Raw genomic sequence first — 17,195 nt, 5'->3', positions numbered from 1 at the left:
TGTTGTTTTATCTACTTTCTTTTACAATCTTACGAAAAGTAGCTCCTGTTCAATTTTTTAATTTGTTTCTTTGACGTAAATTATATTTTTTGTTTTTGTTTGACAACACAGTCTCGATCTTTGGACACTCCTTCGAATAGATACTCGTACGATAGACGGTGACCCTAATTTTTTAGAACCACTGTCTAGATATATTTCGTGTCACTACGAATAGACCGGTTTAGGTATATGGTTGACGTCGTTTTTCTAAAGAATTAAGCCCGTGCCCTCAGGCTAATTCTCATCTTTCAGCCTTTTGACAATTTTGTATCCTTTCTAGTCATTACAAAGTACATAAAGATAAACTAATTTTCCTCTCGTTTATCGCTGATCTCGTCTGAGCTAATTAAAATGAACACTGTGCTTAACATGTTATTTATTGGATCTCTTATCTTTATAGGGTAGTGGGTCGCAATTAGCAATGATAATATTAGTATTTCCGTCTGAGGATGATATTGTCACCTTGAGTCTTACTAATAAGGCTTTACTATGGCGCAACGGAGTGTAATGTTTATTTAAATGTGCCTGTAGTTTTCGCAAATGGTAATTGTGGCTATTTGAATTATTTTCGTCGCTTCTCGTATTTGATGTGTCATGGGATGTTACTTCATATCGAAATAATACTATTTATTGTACAACACATGTAACACAATGTACACACACATAAATGTTTTATTTACTATGTTTAAATTTATGATTTCGTAGTTGTTTCTTTGTAACAAACAGGGCCGGACCGTAAGTTTAGGGGGCCCTGGGCTAACACTACTTACAGGGCCCCAACTAAGACATATCTGAACGATTGAATTAAATTAATTGAGTGGGTTTGATTAATTGCAGGACTCGCAGGGATGCAAACTATACGATCTGTTTAATTTAATAAAGTTATGGATTCTTCCGCATTGTCGTCTATTTTTGACTTTGACTTGACTTAGCTGGGGCCCGATTGAATACACGGGGCTCTGGGCTGAAGCCCAAAAGCCATATGGTAGATCCGGCCCTGGTAACAAAGGAAGATAATGGCTAGTGAATTACCCACTGCTGCGCTAAAACTTCGCCATCTTCTATCAAAGTTTGTTGACATATCATAAATTTGTATTGTTTTTATTAAATACCTAAACGTTTATTTTGTAATAATAATCTTTATTTAAGTAATCGTTATGACTTGCCTTGCCTTTACAATAATTTTACAATTAGTCTAGGTTCAAACAAGCTAGTTACCTCATCGGTGGTTTAACCAGAACCGGTTTACAAATCGATAGATCACGTTTCGTCACCCTGATGAAACTGTTCATCTGACGCCGGCCAGCGCTAATGAACGTACCGGTTAAGTCGTGACCTTGCCACGTCTAGTAATGAAATGGTCAATTTAAGGTATCGTTGAATACTATTTCGTAAAAAAAAGATTACTTTTGTTTATTAGTTTCAAATAAGGGACTAAGTATGTGACAATTAAATATTTGTTACTTGGTCGTATGTCTAGTGGCCTGGAAATTTATGACAATACATTCTCAGTAACATCACTGGGTTTACATGGTAGTGGAGTTTAGGTGGGTATCGTACATTAGATATTCTACCGCCAAACAGCAATAATTTGTATTGTTGTTTTCCGGAGGAGACTAAGTAAGTGTCACTATAGGCGCAACGGACATAACAATTTTCCAAAGTTAGAACCTTAACGATATAAGGGATGGTTGATATTTTAGTGTTAATGCATATAAGTAATCACTTATCATCAGGTGATCCATTATAATTACAAAACTTTTGAAGTTGACAGTGTTTACCCCAGCGCTAACGGAAACAAGTAAAGCCATTTTTTCTGCGTCTGAACTATCCGTTGAACTATCGTTCCATCGAATTGTGAGTATACGCCTCTGCACACCTGTGTTTGTGAATATGTGGCACACAATTATATAAATATTTATTTTCCCGATTCTCGTTTCAGGGGCCGTGTAGCGTTCTCAAGGTTTCCCTGCGTGACAAAAAAAGTCCTTATAAAGGTAATCACGATGTCTTGAGTTAAATTATTTCAATGTTGCAATATATAATAACTAATCTTAAGAGTACAAAGTTGTAGCGTAACGTCTTGTAAAACTAAAATGTACGGCTACTTGAAAACAAACTCAAGGTTAAGAAATTCCAAGCTCATCTTTATAGGTTCGAATAGTAAACTACGTAGTAAGTCTAATTACGTACAAGATCTATAATGATCTAGAACGCACTATGAATACTTATTCATATAATAATTATTCAAATCGTTCTAGAAACATTCTAGAGATTAATAGGTCTTGAAGTGAATGAATAAATTGTCATTCAATGTTACTCAATGAACTAGATACTCAACCTACGTGTTATCATTGATTCTACAAGTTACAGCAATTATTGTTCATCTCGTATTGTGACTTAGCAGGTTTGCTTAGGGGCCATTCATTTATTACGTAAGACGATTTAGGGGGGGGGGGGGGGTTCGTCGACTGTGTCTTATGTTTTCTTACAAGGGGGTGGAAAAGAGTCTCGATAGTTCCTACGTAAGATCAAAAAAATGCGCAAAGTTAATTGATTTCAAAAAATTGATTCTTTGAAACAACCAAAAACCAAACGTGTTTTAAATTTTTTCCTTGAGATTCTTACGTAATAAATATTAAACATGGGCGGAGGGGGTCGGCCTATTCTTATTTTTTCTTATAATAGGCAGGGTAGGGGTGTCAAAAACAAGCGATTATAGTCTTACGTAATAAATGAATGGCCCCTTATGTCACACTAGGTACTAGTTACAACTTTGTTTGAAGGAATTTCTCTTAAATGACTTGGCTGCAATTGGCTAATACATTTAATATAAAGATTCTTATGAGATTTATCGTTATTAATAATATATGTATGAGTTCGGATAACGAAATCTATGAATACGAACTTACAGGCAAGTATCATTGAAATTCAATGCGCTTAATTAGTGTTTATAATTCGTCTAGTACTCGGCAGTTAAGGGAAAGGACGTAATGAAACCGGTTAGAGTTGGACAAAAATATGCCACATGCGTAACTTGCATTGGATCAACGTGGTGCCAAACAAACCTTCTAAAAACGGAGAGAACTTGGCCCATTAGTGAGATAGGATGTTATTTCATAGTTAACATAAAATAACATTTAATTTTTTTGTATTAATTTGTTATCTGTAACTAGGATTTTTGCATACTAAAAATAGACAACATTGATCTAAAGTTTCCAAGAAGGCTCTTCATGATGACAATCAATTGTATCTTGGATCTATGCACGAGTCACGCGTCACGCGGCGCCATTTTGCCATCATGGCGGGCCAGGGTCGCTAATCGTCATAATAGCTTGTAACAATAGTAGCTTCATGTATTACTGGCAACATGAGGGCGGATAGATATTTGTACACATAAATACAATACCATCAATTAAAATTTTTGTAATGTATTTTCTATAGTGATAAATATAGGTCGTGGCCAAAAAAAACCCTGCACGTTCCGTTTAGAAACGATATACCTAATTTTAATTAATAGAATAATTTATTTCTGTCAAAAATACGCATAAATACAAAGCTTGCATGTTATTATGTGATAAAGTAATAATAACATCGATATAATGTTATTACAATGATCGAAAACAGTAATTTTTTTAAAAGAGTTTTTAATTGAAAAGTAATCTGAGTTTCTTTTGCTATCAGTCTAGTCAGTTCCAATTTTAAAATTAAACAACATCATAAACATATGTCTTTCTTATGTAATGATATCTCAATTTGTACCGGAAAATTCCAGTTTATTTTTTTAATATATAAATTGCATGGAAGCCCACAGCCGATCAGCCAAGCGTGACGCCACGGGTTCCCGAGCACAAAACACCGGATGTCATTAGCCGGAAGTCAGGTGTGGCCATTATATAGAGCCAAACACGACTTGGTATAGATATAAGGGTAACATTTAAAAGAGGTTTTATTAGCTCACTTTTTAAATTGGTAACATTCGACTTAATATAAAAAACAGCTAATTGAGTAATGAGTCTGAAATAGAAGAGTTAATTTTTCAACGAGATGAATGAGTGGAGTATAAAGGTGTTGAATATAATAAAACATAAATTACAGCAAAAAAAAATAATTAATTGGTAACACTATGTATTACAATACGCTACGTTTACGTTCCGCTCTATTTCCAATTATAATAAACATAATACATAATAACTTTTCCAGAAAGATAATTACTATAAATCATATTCAATATTCATATTTAAAATCCCTAGAAATTTAAATCTCTTCGAAATATGATAAGTTACATTGTACTTTGATTAAAATAGCATAAAATTTATAGGCTTATGACATGTGTGTAATTTATAAAAAATAAAGTAGATTATATCGCTATAGACAAACACTTATTTACGGGAACAATCCGTCAAATGTTCTACCGTAATGGTTAGTGTTGATCTGTAAGAACTCATTTGGCTAAATTCCATCCGCTGCATCAAAGTTGCCACACGATTTTCATTCATCTTCGAATTTTAATCACAAATTAAGCATAAGAAAATATTGGGTAAAACTAAAAAACAACTCCACTTTGTTCGACGTATTTTTTTATTTAATTATGAAAAATATCAGTTTGCACATATCAGAAGAAACTTGATCATATTCTAGTGGTATATTTGAGTTATTATGTATGTTGCAATACCAGATAACTGTTTATACATTAGCATACATAAATAACGTTACTCCTGATATTATAAATAAATTAAAAAGTATATTAATTCGCACGATCGGCGTCACTGAATGCAAATTCCCACGTGTAACACAACACTAACTTTTCACGCCTTCATTGTATTGTAATAGAGTTCGTGTGTCACAACTCAGTATCTATTGTATTAGAGAAATTCCGAAGAGATACTTAGCATACGAAATTGTTTTGTAAATTGATTGAAGAATGTTTATAAAGCGGTAGTCTATATTAAGTCGTCTATTACAATTCAGGCTGAAAAATATACATTGTCAATAAAATGCTTGGTGTTAGGGCTTTGTGTAGCTTAGTATTGTTATGTTTTGCTTTGGTTTGAAGGGTGAGTAAATTAGTATAGGTACAAGGGACATAACATTTTAGTTCCTAAGGTTGAATGTTAATATTTCTTACAGCGCCAGTGTCTAAGGGCGATGGGTACTAACAATAATTTAACAACAATAAAAAAGCACTTGATTTAATAATGCAAGGTCTTTGAGGTACTTTTAATAGCACTTACCTATTCATTCGCGCTAATAGTTTGATACCATTTGAAAGTGCATTTCTAAGTAACGTAATAATCTCAGCTTAAACTTAGATCAGTTTAACTGACGAATGTATCTCGTTTAAATTTGTATGTTTATTTATATGTACCGTAACTTTACTTTGAATTTCATTTTATGACATTTAGTTTATTATTTATTTATTATTTGTATAAATTTTCAATAAATGACTTCGTATTTAAACTAAAATAAATTTATAAATCCATTGTACATGGAGGAATTAAAGCTTTCGATTTAAAATTACGACATAGATCCGCAACGTTCGGTGGTATTTAGGACGGAATCTGCTCTGAATGTTAATAGGACTTTTACTTGAGAACGTTTGGCCATACTTTGTACCTAGTAAATTTTATCATGTCTATACCTTTCAGCGGTCAATAAGAAAACTTTGTTAATGATGATTAATAATGAATGAATCGCTAGTTAAACTTTTATCAATCGTTTTTGAAATAAAATTAAACAACAAAACTGAGTAAGATTTTTTTAAAATAATTGTATTCACAAAATAATTATAAAAAAAAATGTTGAGTCAATTAGTGAAATCGCATGTTATATTTGGTTTCACACTTGGCTTTGGAATATTTTGATAAATTTATGCGTTTCTATGGGCTTAAATCATTTCATTTTATTTAAAACGTACAGAAAGGGTCCTTATTTAATAACCTTAGAACGGTATTCAAGCTATCTTGATTCCGTGAAATATATAGGGTATAATAATAAAATTAGTTGCCGAAATAATGTTTTTTTTGGATCGGCATGTTCCAGGGTCGTGCAATAAATGTCTAATCGAATAAAAACAATAATACACAATTTAATGCTTAGCGCATTATGTTCTTGTTATATACCTACGTCATTATAACGATGATCGTATAGTTTTTACACGAATTCAAGCAAAGGGGTAATGAGTTTACGTAATGGAAACATTGACCATAGAGAAATAAAAAATGTAATGTATTTTTTGTTATAGCTCCTTTATGAAAGAAGAATTCTATATGAATTGAAGGCTATTTTGTAATGGTCCCACCACTTATGCTGTATCGCCTGTACAGACCAGTTTGCGCAGGTAAACGCCTGCGAGAGGACAGAAACATCATTGACCTGCTAAAGGTCGATTTGCACAGTTTTCAGTTAACACAATCATACTGAATTATACAGATGTTACAATATTATATTACTTTTGAGAAGCCTATAATAATGAGCAGCTATGGCGTCGCTTGTTTGTTTATTCAATGGTATATAATGAAATAATAAACATTCTAAATATATATATGGTTGTTCGCATTATAGATGTATTTGACACCATAAATCGCGCCATCAAGACTGAGGTTTTGCGCGATCTCACTCGTACAATGAAGGCAGTATTCGTGCTCCGTCTGTTGTTTAGTATTTACTGTGCACGTTTAACTGCGCAGGCAAGACAGCGCTTGGACGGGGATAAGCTATAAATTCACTAACTCAACGGAGAATTAAATCGAGAAATAACAGATAGTGATTTAACTTTACTTCAATAATTATATCGATTAAAGGATACATCGAATATCCTATAAACATAACGTATGATCGTATCAACATTTAAACATTTACGATCAGTTTGAACATCGAGTGACTTTTGTTTCTTAATAATTAGCTTTGGTTAACGATTATGTAAAGCGTACACGTATGTTATGTAAAACATAAACGTGTTGGCCACATATGTAACTGTAACTAAGATAATTTGTATTTAAAAGACATCGTGGTCACATGACATTTGACCTTTAAGCCTCGGCCGTCTTATATGTAATCACAGATAAAAAAGTTTATGGAGAGGTATACGAGCATTTATTTGTAGAAAATTTTTTTTTTTTTTTTTATGGCATTGGTTGGTTGACGAGCATATGGGCCACCTGATGTTAAGTGGTCACCACCGCCCATAGACAAAGGCGCTGTAAGAAATATTAACCATTCCTTACATTACCTATGCGCCACCAACCTTGGGAACTAAGATGTTATGTCCCTTGTGCCTGTGATTACACTGGCTTACTCACCCTTCTAACCGGAACACAACAATACAGAGTACTGTTATTTGGCGGTAGAATATCTGATGAGTGGGTGGTACCTACCCAGACGGGCTTGCACAAAGCCCTACCACCGAGTGGAAGAGAATTAATTCCTTTTTCGAATAATATCTGTATAGATGACTGATGAGTTTAATTATATTCACGACTAAATTTGCGTACCGGTGTTGTATCGAATAGTGTACTTACTCGCATGATCGTCGTCCAACAGGTTGTGGTAGCGGTGCTGTTTCTCTGACGCCTCGAGCCTCATCATCACGCCGTGTCAATACTGCATAGCGACTATCTGTGAACCAAATGAAACTAAAATTAATAAAATGTAAACTAAACATACATATTTCAGATGAAAATCTGCCTTAATCCAAACCGCATAGAAGCATCGTCGATTAACTACATCTCCTTAAAAGAGGCTTAACCCAGCTGTTAATTTTTTATTAATACGGAACCGGACATAAAAATATAACTGTTGTATGAATCACTATGAACTTTCTGCTCGTTATCAACAATACTGCATTGTTGTCTGAACGCTGAACTATAAAATTATATGAATTCAGAGTGAAATTCGCGGTTCGTAATTTTTGAATGAATAACATACCGTTGTGTTACAATTATTTAATTACAGTTTTTTTTTCTTTTTGTTTCATTGACAAAACTGTAAATGGAACTAAATGTTTATCAGTGTTATTTGAACCTAATCTAATCAATAGAAGGTTATCCCTGAAACGGTGTTACTAGCCTTACATTGAATAGATGGCGATTCAAAGTGCCCTTATGATCCTGATAAATAAAGAATATTTTATGGTTTTGAATTAAGAATCGGGCTTATACAATAGACTAAATGATCAAATATAAAAAAAAAACTTAATGGATGAAGCTGAGTACTTTATAAACGGAGTTATTTTATGAAAAATACAAACGCTTCAGAGGTCTATTAAAGCTGACTTTGTTAATGAAGCGTATATATGACTGTAGCTTTAGGAGGAAAAGTTAACGGGTCACGTGATCAACGTGAAACCAAATTATATAAAAGTCAAATTAATAAAATATTATATCGTGCTCAAATGGCTTTAATTGAACATTAACGGATACCTTGCAATTACAAAACAAAAAGTTACCAACGCATTGGCAGAATATTATACGCTCATGAAAGACAAGAATGACATTTAAAAAAAAGAAAAATACAATAATATTTACGTTACATAACGTAACATGATTACTGTAATGTAATTAATGTTGAAATTATTGCATGATTTTAATACGGATATTGTATGAGCTAGCATGTAATGGAAAACCTGTATATCTTACATAAATCGTTATGCATATATGTGTATTTATATTTAAATAAATATCACGATATATATATTTTAAATTATACAAAATACAGCAGCTGGCAGCACTGTAGAATTATGCCCCTTAGGTAAGAATAATGCACTCCTGACCAACATTTGGCCGAACCAAACAATTTGAAATACTAGCCAAATACAAAAAAAATAAAACATCGTAATGCGTCTATACAAAATGTACCCATAATTGATAAGCAGGCATTGACCCCGTGATACCTTTTTATTTAACAGGATTATCCAGTTTAGTATTACTATATCCAAACCATTTACAACTAACTAATATTTCTTTTGTAATTCGAACAGACAAATGTCACCTTAGTCTGCCCGTGACCACGAACACTGCAAAGTGCTCGAAACGTCGGGATGTTAAAATAATTAATATACGCGATTAAATCCGTTAAAAACTAGTTTTATTTCAATGTGTAATAATCGCGAAAATCTAAGACAACATCAAATATCCAAGATTATTTAAAAGCTCGACCGATGATATCGCGTCAACAAATTGTCCACGTTGCTGCACTCCTCCTGTGATTGAAATATATTGCGGTATATATATAAATATAGGAAACCGTATAACAACTTAATTATTTTATTACATTTTACCAAAGAGCCGTATCAATGCAGATCTCGATCGTATTGCATTGTGTATTTTATTATCATTGAAATATGATCCATTATCGTAAGTTATATTTTGACCTCGTGTTATTTCAATCAATTGCCCGTTACAATGACCAGACAGGGTCGTTATATGGAGTAATTGATCAATTGCTTATATCACATATTATTTTGATTTATTATACTTGGACATAAATATATAAGAGCTTGTGTGCAAGATGACTTCGACATCAAGTGTCTTGATCAAAAATTTTGATAATATGGATTCGCGAAAGAATTATGTCTTCAATGTCGGCAAATTTTCTATCGGAACTTTGGAAGTAAAATAATAAATGAATTAAGTGAAATAGTGTGGTCCCATAACTAAACATAATCAAGAACAGATTGTCGTCATCATCCTCCTATCCTTATCCCAATTTTGCTTTGGGTCGGCGCAGCATGTCTTCTTCTTCCATACTTCTCTGTCGGACGTCATCTCACAAGTAACATTCTTTCTAACCATATCGTCTTTCACACAATCCATCTATCGTTTCTTTGGTTGTCCCCAACCTCTATATCCACCCATATCCATGCTCAAGACCTTCTTCACAACATGGTCCTCATTCCCCCGCGTAACATGCCCATACCATGACAGCCGGTTTCCACATAGCTTCTCTGTTACCGGTGCCACTTTCAAACTTCCCCTTATGTACTCAATCTTTACTCTATCCATTCGCGAAACACCACATTCCTCTCAGCATTCTCATCTCCGCCACATGCAACTGTCTTTCAGTCATCTCTAATCAAGAACAGATTGTATTGCATGATAAAGCTGAGCTATAAGTAAATCGCGTAGAATAAGTTAGTCTATGGTTTGTTTATTTTTACTCCATCCTGGATTGAAATATGCAATTGATTAATAGCCAAAATTTTTTTTATCAATAATCGAAGCTGTATAATAACATCATTACATTAACCAGAATTTGTTTATACGTATATCACATATGTATCATATAATATACTTGAGAATCACACACACACTCGTGAAAGTCGACTTGAAATCATACGCTCTTTTGATTCGTGTATCCTTTAAATGCAATAATTATTACAATCAAGGCCGCAATCACCTCCTGACTCGTGTTTTGCTGTGAGTTTCGAGTTTATTCTTAAAGTCGAATTCAAAAATCGAAAAAGCTATTCAGTTCTAGAGGTTTTTCTATTTTTGACGGATGAAATTAATAATTGCAGCGACGTCACTGTGCTATCAATTATTGTTGTATTTATTTCTTTTCATGTTGTTATTAAATACAATATCATATAATATCACTTGTGTACGTAAGAATTATCTACATGAAGGCCTTATGTATAAATAAAAATTAAAAATAGTTGCTAAAAATAATTACGAATCATGATCGCGTCGTATAGTGGCAAGAATGCAAGCAGCATTTCCTCGTTGAATCGCAATTTCGGTCTTCTGGACTAAAAAATCTACAGTTACTATTTATACTACGATTACTATCATCGTTTACCAAATTTCTTTTTTATTTTTTTTCCTTTTTTTGTGTGGATTATGAGTTATAACTTAATATACAAATTATTTTTTATACTTTTTCTAAATAAACATTTCTCTATTTCTTTCTAATTAAACATAATTATTTATTATTAAAGATACTAATTTTAATAATAAATAATCATTTAATTGGCTGATAAATATAATGGATATTTGTTGTCGAATGAGTGTTGTTATTATCGATTAAATAAGTTCGGTTTCTATCGTGCATATCTGTTTTAATTTATTATACAGCTGAAGCTAAAATATTTCATAATACTCTTATCATTGTTATCACGCGCCATTTAGATAACGAACGACCTTCACGTATTTTAGATTTGATATTGATGTAAATATATGTATTTATAGTGTTTGATTATTATATATTGGTTTCCGGATGAGGAGGATTGGGGTTAAGTCCCTTGCAAACTTTTTATGCAGTGATGTTATGGATTTATAAATTCGGTTCTAGATATCGATACGGATATATGATTTTTTTTTATTTATTGGTGGAAAACGAGTAGGAGCCTCACATGATGGAAAGTGACTACCACCGCCCATGGACATCTGCAACACCAGGGGGCTTGCGGATGCGTTGCCGGCCTTAAAGAAATGTTTAAAGGTTTCCTAGTTGTATCGGTTGGGAAAAACCGCCAGAGAAAGCTGATTAATATTAATACTATTTTAAGGTTGCAGATACGGTTTATCCGATTTTTTCGGTTACGTTAACGGAGCTCCATAACATCCCAGTTTTTTAGCAACTGTAGTTCTTATAAGATAATTTGTATGTTGTTGTTGAAACAACAATAACAATACCCTATATCAAGCGATGCGTATAGGATGCTACAAATGTTTGTTCTAAGCACAAATACATATGTACCAACAGTTCTTTATCACAACTCATATGGTGGCGGACAGCAGCCAGTATAAGCATTCTCAAAAACAGTTGAATTCGGCAGTATTAAAACAATTAATGAGATGTTTAGCACAAAACTACTTGAAGGTTTTGGCTATTTATAATGATCTGATTATTTAGATAATTTAAGAGTTACTTTGACCATGGCGATAATCAACGAAGATTTGTCTACCGGAGTATGTAGGGCAGACACGGTTTTATTTACATTTTTTACATTAGCAGCCCGTAAATGTCCCACTGCTGGGATAAAGGCCTCCTCTCCCTTTGAGGAGAAGGTTTGGAGCATATTCCACCACGCTGCTCCAATGCGGGTTGGCGGAATACACATGTGGCTGAATTTCGTTGAAATTAGACAGATGCAGGTTTCCTCACGATGTTTTCCTTCACCGCCGAGCACGAGATGAATTATAAACACAAATTAAGCACATGAAATTTCAGTGGTGCCTGCCTGGGTTTGAACCCGAAATCATCGGTTAAGATGCACGCGTTCTAACCACTGGGCCATCTCGGTTTTATTAGCGGAATTTAAAAACATATGGCTCATATTTTTTCATCGCATCGTATAGCTTCCAAGATCAAATGTTTATGTCTTGATTGTCCTCGCTTCGCTTGTTAGGGTCGATAAGTTCTGTCTTTATAAAGACTTGGTGTGACTTAACGTTAGATGCGCGTTGTTGCGTCACGAGACATGAACCCACGGTGAACGTATGCTAACTGGGAATAGGTTGCCGAAGTCTGACAATCATACAACGTATATTTAATATATGGATACGGTATATTAAATACGACTAGAATATGCACGTGCGATTTAGATTTTTTTTTATTGATAATTTTTACGAAACGTATTATAACCATTACATTTGCCGATTGGCCGTCTACGCCTGCGCATGAGTACGCTTTGATCTATTATATTATTAAAGTGAAAAATTAATCTTTTGCACTTTAATATGTCATGTTTATTTGGCCAGTCTCCGTTCATCCAACCAATCGGCGAGAAGGACATAATCACATCTTAAATTACATCTATCTGACAACTATATCTGAATTATTCTTTAGAAGAAATAATAAAGGAAATATATTTTTAATTAAGACTTAATTAAAATACCATTGTCATGGTAACCCTAATCTAGGATAATGTAGGCGCAGCGTCGGCGCAGTGCATTGAGCCCAGAGGAATTTAAAAAAAAAACATGGCGCCTCTTCGTATCGTAAGTAATTGTTTGTTTAAGTCAACCTGTTATGGCTCTTAATACATCTATGCATAAGGGTCAAAATGCAACGTATATATAAAATCCTTTGAATTAATTTTAATCCCAAACATACAGATTAGGTATTACGGGTAAGCTTCTTAAAAGGTATGTCACAGACTTTAATATAAACTCGAGGGCTTAGTGCAGGGTCATCTAGGTAGATACCACTCACTCATTAATTCTGCCGTTCGTGAGTGAGCCAGTGTCATTACGGGCACAAGGTCATAATATGTTAGCTCGTATGTTTTACGGCGCATTAAGTTAAAAACTGCACCCTTTCGTCGTTCTAATAAAAAAAAAACACCTTAATTAAAAACGTTTATTTATTTAACAAGGGCAACAATGGTACTCTTCAGTTTACTTATTTTGAGTAACGAGTATTTTAATATCGAATAAAACTAAAGCTCCTAGGAGAATATTTAGTCTTGAGATAATTTTGGGTGCATTCCAACATACCTGTCATTAAACAGTTTGTATATGCTTCACAGCTAATCAAAGATATTTTCTCTTGTTCAGGCCAAGGTATAGAACTTATTCCACCACACTGTAGTTACACATGCGGCAGAATCTCATTCGAAATAAATGCAAATTTCATCGTAAACCGTGCTTGCTCTGGTTCAATCGCAATCTTCGGTTAATATGCTTAGATATCAAAAGTATGTACAAAGCATACTTAAATTATATTATTTATGTATATAACTGCTACTTTATTTCGAGAGGAACAAAACAATGATAAAAGTATAATCAGTTTATCATTCTCATCTAATGACGCGATATACTATTGTATGGAAATGTGATGGCGAAAGTAGTGCTACACGGGAATCGAACCGGCACTGTTATAACACTTGACATTCACTCGCCTTGGAACACTGAGTGTTTGTAAAAATGGCATCAATCATAAATTTGATTTACTAAATTGCAAGCATGGTATGTTTGTACTTTAAAGATTTCAATTAGAATAAATTTTAAATATATATTTATACATACATGTAATAGAATACTTCTAAAGTTATTATTTAAAGCTAATTGTTCACATTACTTAGTCGTAAAATTATGTATAACAAATATAGTCGGTTCTTAATTGGACCTCATTAAAACTATTTAATTAAATCTTCTTTTTTTCTAATGTGTTTGAGAGGATCCTTAATCGATACTCACACTGAATAACACATGTCATTTCTTCTACACTAATTGATCTGTGCGAGTAAAAGTAACTCGTCAGACGCAGAGGTCATACTTTGGCATTTTTATTTATGAACTATTTAAATGTTTCGTAATTACTAATAAGAAATTTTACGAGTCGTTAATTTCAGTGTGCACAAATACAAGTATACTCTCTATTCCCTCTCATAATTCGATGGGACAGGAAAGGACAATTCAGGCGCAAGACTAACCGCATTACTTGCTTTACGAGGAACGGGAGTGTACACTCTCAATTTCCACACTCCATGCTTTTACTGAGATTTTTTCGCTAGAAAAACCCAATAACTTTTAATCGGTCCAACATTGGTTCAAACCCTCGAGATCTTTTACTTAGCCACTAGATACCACAACCCACTAGAAACCACATCAATGTATAATGAACAATTAAATAGTTCAGACTAAGATTTTGTTAAGGACTGGAGACTTACAATAAATACCGCTATTTTACTCGTGTGACGTCGGGTAGCTCGTAAATGTTTTATAAATGAAATATTTTAAATAACGCAACAAACTAGTTTGCATGCTCCAGTTTAATTAACATGATTAATGATTATATATTATTATATTTCTTCAAGTGTATGTTTGTACATATTTCATATAATAAAATGTTTAACTCAATCGTTTAAGTATTTTTTAATAGTAGAGTAATAAGTTAGATTTTCTATATTTATTATTTATGACAAAGTTTACAAAACTATTAAACGTGCAAAGGCCTTATCAGATAATATATCAGTATTATCTTAGAGTAATCTCTTCCAAGCAACTACTATTAAAAGATAAAGGGACAAAAGTCGGGCATAGTAAGTGACGTCATAAATAATTATAAAAATAAATTTGATATTTGTTTTGTTTTTAATTTTTGTAAGCTTTATTTTTCATATAAATTAAAACTCAATGGTAAAAGAATACATTGACAAAGATCTGCATCATTCGGTAAACGATCTGAGACATGAAATTATACATAATAAATTGGCTTAAATATGGCAGTATAGCAGCATGGTCTTTGCTTCATTATCCAACAATTACGGGCTATTTACTTGAGTTTACTTTTTTATTCAAAAGAACAAAGCCGGGAGAATAAACTAAACTAGTTATTATATATTTATATAACGGTGATTATTTGTGAATTACACATACTCATGCTGCGAAACGGCACCGTAACGAATAAATGTCAGATGCTGGTCTTTGCTAATCACGATGGCACCATTTTAAAATTCATACATGTGTCGGGTATTCCGTTTTTTAACGTTGCCTTGGAGGCGTATTCTGATTACAAATTAAGCAACTCGATGAATCAAAGTTTATTATGGATTTAAAACTCTGCTGAAAAACCATTGACAATGTAAGGGATGAGTAGATTTGATAAGTTATAATTTTTTTTTAATTAATATTTTTTATTGTTTTAGTTGACTATTATAACATGTAATACAAATAGTTTTATAAAGAACGGATGTGAATGCTGAACTTAATTTCACCTTGCTGGTCCACTACGGGTTAAGAGATAGTAAATTAAAAAGAATATTTAAATGAAAATTTAACATAGTCATAAATTAACCGGTAGTAGGTACCTACCGGTTACAATTTCGTATGTTTAAACAAGAGCTCGGACGATATACAATACCATAAAGAATTAAATAATAATACTTCGTTATACAAAATACACCTATATATATATATATATATATATATATATATATAAACTAGAATAATATATCTAACATAAATCTCCTTTATCTCCGAGCATAATAAGTATAACTTATATGTTTTACAAATTAAAAGCATGGTATGACAGATATCTTGTATGTCTTAAAAACTTATACACGTGTTCAAACTGGGCCACGTCATAAAAAGGTACGGAATCAAACCACTACTAAAATTTATCTTTTCAAGTTATTTTGTCAAAGCAAATAGATAATAAATTATAGTACATTCAATAATCAATGTTTTCAATATTTTATTCATACTAACGCAACGTTGGATAAGATTATTACTTATCAAAAGATAGTGTTAAATTTTTTTTTCATTTGCGTCACTTCCTTGTTCATAGAAATAACTTTTCAACAAAAATAAAAGTACATATTTCAATTATTAATTCACAATTATTGAAATTATATTCTTCACGTGGATATGTTAAAATGTATAAGTGATTTTTTTTTTTTTTTAGTGGAGATTTAGATTTTCTACGATCAGGTAATTTGAGGATTGTCTTTTCTCAATATATCTTTCAATAAAGTTACCAAGAAAATTTTAAAGAAATGTCTTACTTATTACTATTTACTAGTTACTTTTAGATGGTAAACATCAATTGAATGTGAAGATATTAGGGCGTCTTACATAAATAGTAACAGTGAAATAGAAAGAACTTTACAAAAATATCACACACTAAATATATACACGCACACTTACGTAAATATCGATGTTTTGAGCGTTATAAAAAACGCTTTTTCCCGACTACAAACCAGAAATGTTTCTAAGTCGGTCTAAATCGTGAATCGACCCGATTTTGATGCATCCGCTCCATGATGATGGGAACTGTGGTCTTCCGAAATATGTTTGATATTCTTCATTAAAATAACGTTTGTTTAACCGGAAAAATTAATACTTGAACTAAAAAAATGACTTTTATAATTTATCCGGTTATAACCGATTCATATTTCCGTTCATCAAATATTATACGGTGTCTCCGTACTAACACCAATTGATGGTATCAGATATATTTTTGAATGATCACTCTCGGTGCAAATTACTATTAATACAGAACTCAATAATAAAATCAATCAATGCTATCGTGACGTGGATATGTGGAGCAGACAATTGAACTATGATACTTTCTGCATTTCAACGCAGTTGAGTTTGCTAGCAGCCCGAATAGTTATGTAAGTAAAAATTCGTAACTCAAAAGTCGATCGTGAAATATCAAAAAGTGACATGCGACATTAATCAATATATTTAATTAATAATCATCCAATT

The 17,195-nt window shown here is 32.7% G+C and overlaps 1 protein-coding gene across 2 annotated transcripts in view; it reads right to left on the bottom strand.

Annotated features, from left to right (window-relative positions):
- The window catches only part of LOC125068641 (echinoderm microtubule-associated protein-like 2), a 60,728-nt gene that overhangs the window by 38,670 nt on the left and 4,863 nt on the right, over positions 1-17,195 (bottom strand). For both annotated transcript variants that reach the window (XM_047677892.1, XM_047677893.1), the window contains exon 2: positions 7,560-7,656. In XM_047677892.1, the coding sequence (XP_047533848.1) occupies positions 7,560-7,626 (67 nt within the window). In that variant the 5' untranslated portion in view covers positions 7,627-7,656. The remainder of the gene's footprint in view (positions 1-7,559; positions 7,657-17,195) is intronic.

The sequence above is a fragment of the Vanessa atalanta genome, chromosome 14 (genome assembly GCF_905147765.1).
Source record: "Vanessa atalanta chromosome 14, ilVanAtal1.2, whole genome shotgun sequence".
Classification (NCBI taxonomy): Eukaryota; Metazoa; Arthropoda; class Insecta; order Lepidoptera; family Nymphalidae; genus Vanessa; species Vanessa atalanta.
Note: the sequence above shows the minus strand (reverse complement) of the source record. Positions and strands in the feature narration are given on the sequence as shown.